The sequence below is a fragment of the Myzus persicae genome, unplaced genomic scaffold (genome assembly GCF_001856785.1).
Source record: "Myzus persicae strain clone G006 unplaced genomic scaffold, MPER_G0061.0, whole genome shotgun sequence".
Lineage (NCBI taxonomy): Eukaryota > Metazoa > Arthropoda > Insecta > Hemiptera > Aphididae > Myzus > Myzus persicae.
This window is the reverse complement of record NW_019101381.1, coordinates 1-10,112: the sequence shown is the minus strand read 5'-3', so window position 1 is coordinate 10,112 and position 10,112 is coordinate 1. Positions and strand designations below refer to the sequence as shown.

Here is a 10,112-nt window from a genome sequence, read left to right as displayed (position 1 = left end):
GAAGTAGGGTATGGTGGCGACCATGGCAGCGGGCACATGGCTTGGATATTCTACATTTTGTCGACCAATGGGTGGAGTTGAGACACCGGAAGCACAGTCGTTTATCACGTGCAGTCGAAATGCGGTCACTCACTGACATTTTTGTAAACGTGTTGCAAGATGTGGTGACGTGCTCGCCCGAACAGAACAGACATTTTGGAGGGGTAGTACCCATCGATTTTGAGGCAAGCATCACGACCTTTGATTTGCTGCCAACCTGGTGTGGCGGCACGGACTTCGCACGGTCCTGAGTTGGTGGAGCGCCACTCTAGCTCTTCGAAAAGTTCACGGCCTCTAACAGGCTCACGCGGTCTTTGATGTACCCAACCATGTCCAAAATAGAAGGAAAAGTCTGTTTGTTTGCGGCTTCAAAATCCTTCCTAGTGGAATACGGCAAGCAGCGGGAAGCCAGAGAGAACAATATAAATTCACCAAGGTTTGGAACATGTAGTGTGTGTAACATCGCCACCTGGTCGGAGAATAGCGCAAGAAATTCTTTCAGCCCGCTCAGAGACTCCTGGGACTGTATCGGAGCTGACATTAATTTGTCGATAATCAAAGAAGCCAACTGCCTCGGTTTATCAAACCGCTCGACCAACGTGGCTCAAGCGAGATCGTATGTTCCATCAGATACCGAGATGGAGCTAATGGCACTTAACGCGTCGCCACTGAGGCAACTGAGCAAATAATAGAAGCGTTCGCTGTCTGTTAACTCCTCATCTAGCACGACTAGATCCGTAAAGCGGTCACGGAACGTCGGCCAGCCACATAACTCGCCGCTGAAGGACGGCAGTGGGATTTCTGGGAGCCGAGAACGCCGTGAAGGACGACCTGACAGGATGGAATGGCGTGATCCCGATAAGTGACCGGTACCATGTGATAAGGCCCTCTCGCTGGGCGGGGGGGTAAATTCTTCCACTATAGCACGGGCGTCAAAGTACAGCGTACGAACCTCCGTTTCCAACGTAGTGGAGTATTCTGAGGCCAGGTCTAAATCTAACAACGCGTTCAAAAAAGCCTCATTTTGTTGCATAAATGTATCCCATAAAGAGTCCAAATCACGGGCGGCCGTTAACAATTTGGGCTTCAACTCGGGTTCATCCTTAACTCGAGACGCCACGTCGGCTATGGCCCTCATACGATTCAACGTGCTATCGCGATTTAGCGAGGCGATGGTTTTAGCCCTTTGTAACACTCGAAGCTCGCGCTCCAACTCTTTATCTGACCCGGTCATTCTCGCTCAAATAACCGACGACGATATATAAAAATTCAAAAGCAATAAGCTCAGATGTACGACAACATGAATCAGAACCTGATAACACCACCGGTGCCACAAACACTGTTGGCACAGGTTAAATAATAACATATAATAATAATAATCAGGTAGGTCACCACGCCCACAAATAATATTAATCACAGTACCTCTATTATGACGAAAATTGACGCGTATAACACACGTATCCTACCGTACAGCTTGAGGAGCACTGCGGCTTAAGATCAGAACACAATGTCACACCCGACCAGCAATTGAGTATACCCGTAATTGCATACACCAGAAACGCTAACAACTTTAATTGTGGAGTAACCACGCTCTGCTACCAATGTTTTGGCACCGTCGGGCTCCTACGGAACCGGCGGTCAGCCTAGCGATTCGGGTGACGAGAGTATAGGGAACAAGGTAACACCGTTAAATCCAGCTTATGTATATAAGTGAATATCACTGAACACTGTGTACTATTTAGAACATGTGCCTGTAGCACTATAATATAATATTAAGAAAAAGAACCTTTAAAAATACAGTAGTTCAAAGGCTGGCGGAGACGTCTCCCCGTCTCAGCGTACAATAATAATAAGTGATTAGCTCACACTAGAGCGCAATAATAATAACAGTGACAAATAATAACAACGATACCAATGACGACGACGATAGATGCGCGGAGTGGAGTGGCGGCGGCTGATACGGCGGCTGTAGTATGTTGCAGAATTATCAGCGCGCGGCAACGATGGTTGCGCGGAGTGAAGTGGTGGCTGCTACGGCGGCTCCGGTCTGCGGCAGAAATATCGGCTTGCGGCGAGTGACGGAGACGACCTTGACCTACAGCCGATCTATTTGAGTCGTTCCGGCGGCGGCGACGACGGCGGCCGCAACGGCTGTGTACAGGAACGTGTTCGGCGGCAGCGGCGACGATACTGGTCGCTAAGGCGTGCAAAACCGAACGACACTTTTGGACGGCATGGGACACGACGGCCCGAGTTGAGGCCCACGGACGTACACCCGCGTAGTCGTTAGTCGCACAACGATTCCCAGCACTCGACGACAATTAAATTGCGAATTAAGACAGTGCAGCGGGAACGCACAACAAGACGTGAGCTCGGCCGCCCGCTCTACGAAGCACTAATAGTAATAGACCGGTTGCGCGAGCGCGCAGCTTGCATTCAACGGCGGCAGCCCTTATCGGCGTTGATACGCCAACGGCGCGCGCACCCGGTACGGCTGGTCAGGCTGGGTATACACGTAATGACGCTGAGTTTCGAACACATTCAATCAGCTGCTTGGAATTCTTCTACCATCCAAAATTATCATGCCAACTCCCATACAACTCCCACCCACGTTAGAGAACTAATTACTCAAAATCGCCGTGCTCGAGCTAGATAGCAACGCACTAGACTTCCCTCAGACAAAAACTTGCTCAATAATCTTGCCTCATCCTTAAAACGAATGTTAAGTAAAATAAGAAACAAATCTTTCAATAACTGGACCCCCTCACTTACCGCAGAAAGTGGGTCGCTCTAGAGGGCAACCCGCAGCTGCCTGAAGCAGAAAACCACCCAAGCTCCACTAAAAAATAGTAACGGCAACTGGTGCAAAACAGATAAAGAACAAGCTGATGCCTTTTGTTCACACCTCTCGAAAGTCTTTCAACCCCATAATGATATTAACAACAATCTTCTAGACACAAATATTGAAAACTCCCTCTTCTCCCCACTACCTCTCTATCTTGCTCCCAAACCGTTCTCACCAAACGAGGTTCAATACTATATTAAATCTTTTCCTCTTAAAAAATCACCCGGGATAGATCTAATCACCGCAGAGGTAGCTAGACAACTCCCTAAAAAAGCAATTATTCACCTAACCCATATTCTTAATTCTATATTAAGACTATCTTACATGCCCCTCCAATGGAAGGTCTTAGTAATTATCTTATTCCCGAAACCTGGCAAACCCCCCGACATTCCATCATCATATCGCCCAATAAGCCTCCTTCCCTTCTTTTCAAAACTCTGTGAAAAATTAATTATCAAACGCATATCACAGCTCGTTAACGATAAAAACATAATTCCTCATACCCAATTTGGTTTTCGTAACAAGCACTCCACCATACACCAGATTCATCGCTTAACCGACGCCATTGCTTACTCCTTCGAAAAAAAACTTTACTGCTCCACAGTGCTACTCGATGTTGCTCAAGCATTTGACAAAGTCTGGCACACTGGACTTCTGCATAAACTAAAACAATTTCTCCCTCCTCCCTACTTCCTATTCTTCAAATCATATCTAGAAAATCGCCACTTTGTGACTAAAGTAAGCTCAGAATTCTCAAAACTTGCACCCATCTTAGCGGGCGTCCCCCAAGGTTCCATTTCGTCCCCAATTCTTTATAACATATACGCCGCAGACCAACCAATTTCTCCTAATACATCAGTTGCTGAATTTGCCGACTACAAAATCATCTTCACCTCCAATGAAAACCCTCTTGTCGCCAGCCAACATCTACAAAATCATCTTAATGAGATGGAAGTATGGTATTCAAACTGGAAAATAAAAATAAACAACGAAAAGTCTTCACATATAACCTTTACTCTCAGACAAGGCGTAGTCCCTCCTGTCTCTCTGGCAAACAAAATAATACCATCAGCTACCAAAGTTAAATACCTAGGCCTACTTCTCGACAAACGCTTAACTTGGGCCGAGCATATTAAACAAAAACGCCTCTTACTTAACTCCAGACGAAAAAGTCTTTACCCACTGCTAGGCAAACAATCCAAGCTAAACCTTAAGAATAAACTATTGCTTTACAAAACACTTCTGAAACCCATCTGGGCTTATGGTATCCAATTATGGGGAACGGCAAAAAAATCGAACATATATAAAATGCAAACCTTCCAATCAATAACACTTCGTATAATCACCAACACTCCCTTTTACGTTACCAACCATACTTTACACTCTGATCTTGGACTACCGACTGTAGCCGAAGTGGCCACATCCTCCTACAAGCGCTACCACTCTCACCTTACAAACATTCCCAACCCACTTATTCTCGCCCTCAACTCCGCAAACATTCCAGGTAATCCACCGAGAAGATTAAAGAGACGCTAGTGTCGCGATTTAGGTACCTAAATTTGTCAATACTTTAAATAAATAAATAAGGAAAAAAAAAACATAACCTAAAATGTACATAATGTAATGTAAAAATAACCTTAAATATCATGTCAAGTGTTACCGCTGGGTTGCTACTCACCTCACGCATTCACAACAATTGTATTTTTAGCCCATATGCTTATTGTAACCTTTATTACAGATTGTATATATTCGAATAAATGTTAAAAAAAAAGTTGTTTTCTTGAAATTTAAAAATATTTTTCGTGGGAGCTTAAAAGTTCTAAATTAAATTATCATGAAAACGCCAAACAATAAAAATTAAATAATTAAATTAAATTCGTAAAAAAATGCAGCATGCTACGAAATGTTTTTACACTATGCTTAGGTACCACAGAACATCTATCGTTCTCAATTTTTATTTTCCTTTAAGAAGATTTAGTTTTAGTACTGATCGACTTTGACATTTTGAATTCGGGGTGACAAGCTGACGGACCTAAATCTATGTTTCCTCAATTTTGTGTTAAATTGAAAACAAGATTGATTTTGTCAATAGCTGGTTTTTGGTATGTATAATAGTCTCTTATGCCAGTTATAATAGCGGTTGTACATCTGTTCAAATATATTTGAGCCTCTGCGCCATACTTATTCTTAACTCAGGCGATGAAAATATTAAAAATGTACCTATAAGAAGCTTACCGACGAATGAAAAATTTTATTAGAACTTAAGACTTAATAATCAACTTATTACAAACATCCCTAAACATTTCACAAAAATGAATATTTTTTGTTGTACCTATTTCATCATCAAAAATTGAAATTCGAACGTGTATGGTTATACATTTTTTAAGTTTAGATAAGTAGATTGAAGTATAATACAAATAATATTAGTCTCCCATTGGTTTTTTTTTTTATTATTTTCAACTTCCAACGTAGTGTTTCACGATGTAGGTAATTATTAAATAACAAATAATATCAATAATAATTCAGATACTGGTTAGAAAAATTGGAAATTTGGAATATTTAGAGCAGAATCATTTTTGAATATTATTAGTGCTTGTTGATAAGGGGTTAATTTTCTAATTGCCGGAGATTTTTTTTACTTATTTTTATTACAGGCCATTTTTTTCTAGATTCCTACAGTCAGGCTGTACCGTTGTATACACTAAAATATTGTGATACTGATGCAACAAAACAAACTGTTTTGGTTATAGAAACCATTAAATCGATAAGCTGGTTTGTTTCAAATTTGCATTTATTAATTAAAAATTATTTAAAAAATTTGATGGAATAAATGAATTCCTATTTTAGTGTATCATGTATTATTCTATAAGTATTTTCACTTACAGAAAAGCACAGAAGTGGGTCGACAACGTAACATACGAATACGCCCCACTCCACCACGGTAGAAACCCATGCAAAAGTGTGTGCATTAGTATGCATTAGTACACATTTTCGTGCAGGCCTCGAGCTATCGTGGCATCTATTTTATCTAATGTTAAATACATACTATTTACTTAAATATTAAAAAAAAATAATTAAAATGGTATTCAGCCACAATAAGAGAATAATATTATCTTGCTGTATAATTGTAGTAGTCAGTAAATAAACAGCTTGTTGAAAAGCATGATTAATGTTGCACTGAAAGAGTGTGGATTGTGTATACTTCGCTTATAAAAGAAATCGATTCTCAATATTTTATTTCATTCATTGTTCAACGTTCACATTATTATTTTCTATTATTTTCTTATATTGATTCAAAATGAGTTTTATTCAGCAATATTTAATAACGCTCACATTACTAGTAATTTCAGTTTGGGTTATCCCTGCAGCTTCTGATGAAAACGAATTATTTTTAAAAAGTAAAGATTCATTAACTTACAATGATTACATACGAGTCATAATTTTTATTTTGTTGAAATTTGTCAGCAATGAGTTATACGCTACTTCATTTAAATACAAAAAATTTTTTTTAATTTTAGTATATTCTCGATGTATTGTAGTTCAAATTGTGTAATAATATATAACATAATATGATGATTAAATATTTTTTATAGTTTACCTTATTTGTAGCAATTAAACAAGATTTCAGACTGAAAAAAATGATTTTTTTTCAGAACAATGTCAAAGTAAAACTTTTAATTAATTATAGGTTATAAAAATAAGATGTTAAAAAATTTGAAAAAATATTTAATTTAAATGTATATTGTGTATCTATAAAGTATGGTTGATATTAATGACTATTATTCCAATTATTGACAGTTTCCCAAAACAATAAATACTGAATAATTATTTAATTGACGTTATATCCATTTGATGGTCGACTTGTCATAACAATAATTATTATAACTACTAGAAAAATATACTACAAAGTACATATTATGTAATGTTAACGTTAAGTAAAATCTAGTGACCATGATTCGATCACTAATAAGTAATAACAATTCAACAAATTAATATGTACCTATGATACCTTCTCAAGCGATGTTCCATACTAATTTGTTTGAATATTTTTAAAATGTACAGACCTTTTTGCCGCATTAACGTACTAAGCATCGGCCAAATGGCCCCCGAAGGAGCGGCCGCAGTACATACGCGGCAAAAGTAATGGCACAGAGAGGAGGGGACCCGCGTATGTCGTCGTCGTCGTCTTCGTGGTCGAAATTATAGAATAATTTGAGCAAGCACCCAGTTCTTTTCCTCACGCGATGACGTCATAAACGGGCGGCCATGTAAAATCACAATATAAACAAATGAACCGGTGATATAAACGATCAGTGTGTTGTCCGCAATGGTAAACGGGCGGCCATGTAAAATGAATTGCTCCACGTGGAGCCGTAATTGTGTGTTCGATTAATTGATAAACATCAAGGATGAATAATATTTATCATGATAAAAATGTCATATTAAATCGACACTATTGCCCGTGCATTAAAATGCAATATTATGCGTTTAATAAAAAATATGATACGCTGTTCTTAGAATTGCATACGACACGGTGATAAAAATACGTATATTATGCATTTTGTCTAATTTTTTTTATGAGTATTCTACTTAATGATAATTACTGGTGTCCGGTATGAACAATAAAAACCCATATAAAAGAGCGTAATGTTCAATGGATCTTCAGTACAACGTTGACACACTATACAGACCTACCCAGGCTGACTGTAAGTATGTTCGACGGAGACAACACTGAATGTTCGGAAGTATCAATGGATTCTGCATGCAAGAAGAGGAAGGCGGAGAAATCTGTTACACCGATGAAGAAGGCAAAGACGACGTCAACAGCGTTCACCAACATTCCACTTTTACAGATTCGGACAGCCATGGAGACAGAGAAGTTGAGTGTGGACAATTTTGTTCACGTCACTCAACTTCTGACGGATATCAAACTGAAGGTGGGCACGCAATATCACATTTCAGTGTGGATAGTTTTGTTATCGCTATGGCACCCAGAACATTTTGCGACATTGATGAACCCGAAAAAATGGATGACTACGAACCTGGCACGCGACGAGAGACTGGAGGAATGCAATATGGAAGATATTCCTATGAGGGAGAGAATCAAGGCCATGTTGCTCGTGGCTCTCCCTTTTATGAGCACTTGCTTCGAAGAGTTGTCGACCGACTTTGCGACATCGATTTTCGAGGCAATGACCGATACATCAGCGACGTTATTGTCCCCCGTGGACCTAACGGAGTTGATGAAGTTGCTAAAGAGTTACAAACTATGTTGCGACAGTTCCCTCCAAAGCTCCCAGTCATCGTCACAGCCCATGGCGACCATGTCCATTGCGTCCACGTCTGCCGACAGTCAAACTCGGCTTGTCGGTGTATATGGTTGCAACGATCCGTCCTCTATCGCCAACATGGACGACGACGCCTTCGAAGACGCGTTTGGGCGATACGCCTCTCGTCGTCGGACTGGGAAAGCATCGTGCGATATTTTTCTACAGACGGCCGGGAACCCCAACAAATTGACGGCGTCGGTTCCTATGGAGGATTACGTGATGGACGCAATTTTATACAAGTATGTGGTAAAAAGTTATCTGCAATATGTCCGTAATTCCTATCTAAAAGAAGTGTTCATGTGGACCATGGTGAAAAAATATGGGTCGTCTTATCGATTTAATGCCACTCGTTTAAAAAAACATAAATTTCGGGCGACAGAAATTAACATTTTGTACAACAGACATTTGCCTAGTGTACGAAATTACGAAAATAAATTTCAAATTTTTCAAAATAATAAAAACTATTACGAACCGTTCGAAGCAACTCCGTTTTATATCCATTTCAATGAACTTGTTTATAGCATGTCAGATAAATTAAAAATATACAAAGGTACTAGAAAAATACTTGCGCCGAAAAAATGTCAATTTTGTTTATACCAACACCATAGGGAAAATACACGTCATAACAGAAAATTGGTGAAACTATGCTATCCGTTATTAAACCAAGCTACTTATGACCATATATTTGACCACATGTACGATGTTAATTATATGGATAATATTGACTTTTCGTAAATTTAGGAAGTCGGATCTCGAAGGACTCAGGGACACGAAGGAAATGTGGAAATATGCGTCAATGAAATGCCGAACGACGTTCCCAGAGAACTCTGTGCATTTGCAGAACATCAAGACGGCAATGCGAACCACTCTCCCGTTGATGAAGAATTCGGACACGATGAGGGAAGTTCCAATATCAAATCAGTATGCGTGTACCCAACGTCGCTAAAAAATTTGCTGTACCAGTATCCTTGTTGCCCGCCTGACGCTTTCACGAATATCAAAGAATTTTATTTAAATAGTCGATTAAACACTATATTAGAAGAAGACAAAAAATGTAAAGTAGCTCTTAGGAATTGGTGCGCTATTATACGGGACTGGAGTATTAATGAATTCGTTGAATATTATAATAAACCTAACGTAAAACCGTATTTTAACGCATACGCTAGAGGTCCTGGAACAGTTTATTACGATATCGATGAATCCGTTTCAATAGCTTCCGAGTTATTGATGTATCAATTTGAAAACAACGAAGGTCTTATTTGTAGATTTTTGCAAACTCTAGTCAACATATTGGATAAAAAAATTCCGAAAAGAAATAGCATGCTAATACATTCTCCTCCCAGCGCGGGCAAAAATTATTTTTTCGATGCCGTAGCCGCCTTTTTTTTGAATTACGGTATGTTCGGAACTGCCAACAAAACGAATAATTTCAGTTTTTCCGATGGCGCCGGCAAACGTCTCGTAATTTGGAACGAACCTAATTACTAGGTGTATCATTTGGAAAAAATGAAGGAACTATTAGGAGGGGATACCACTAGAGTGCATGTTAAATACAAAAACGATGTTCCCCTACAAGGGCCCCCGATAATATTATTGACCAATCACTATTTATCGATAATCAATGACCCGTCGTTCAAGGACCGTTTATCAGTGTACACATGGATTAGCGCACCTTTCCTAAAAACGTATAATAAAAAACTGTCTCCGTTATTTTTTTATCATTTATTAAATAAATACAATATTACATATTATTGAATCGTGTTTTATTATTTATTATCTTATTCTATTGTTACAAATTGATTGTACATCGACGACAAATCGTCACGGAAAAAGTACTGCCCCTGTGTAGTAGATAAATTATGATGCATCACACAGTCTTCGAATGGAATATGAATTTT

The 10,112-nt window shown here is 39.3% G+C and overlaps 3 protein-coding genes across 3 annotated transcripts; 2 read left to right on the top strand and 1 right to left on the bottom strand.

Annotated features, from left to right (window-relative positions):
- Positions 1 to 643: 643 nt before the first annotated feature.
- On the bottom strand, positions 644 to 1,273 carry LOC111028906. The gene has a single exon (XM_022307691.1). It carries the CDS (start codon positions 1,271 to 1,273, stop codon positions 644 to 646), a length of 630 nt encoding a protein of 209 aa, XP_022163383.1.
- Positions 1,274 to 7,447: 6,174 nt separating this feature from the next.
- LOC111028905 lies at positions 7,448 to 9,403 on the top strand. Its single transcript, XM_022307690.1, has 2 exons — positions 7,448 to 8,453; positions 8,956 to 9,403. Exons 1-2 carry the CDS (start codon positions 7,597 to 7,599, stop codon positions 9,158 to 9,160), a joined length of 1,062 nt encoding a protein of 353 aa, XP_022163382.1. The 5' UTR covers positions 7,448 to 7,596; the 3' UTR covers positions 9,161 to 9,403.
- Positions 9,163 to 9,896, top strand: LOC111028904 (the record flags this gene model as incomplete). The annotated part of the gene is made up of 1 exon (XM_022307688.1): positions 9,163 to 9,896. A coding segment is annotated over one exon (540 nt), but the record flags the coding sequence as incomplete, so codon positions are not given.
- Positions 9,897 to 10,112: the final 216 nt, after the last annotated feature.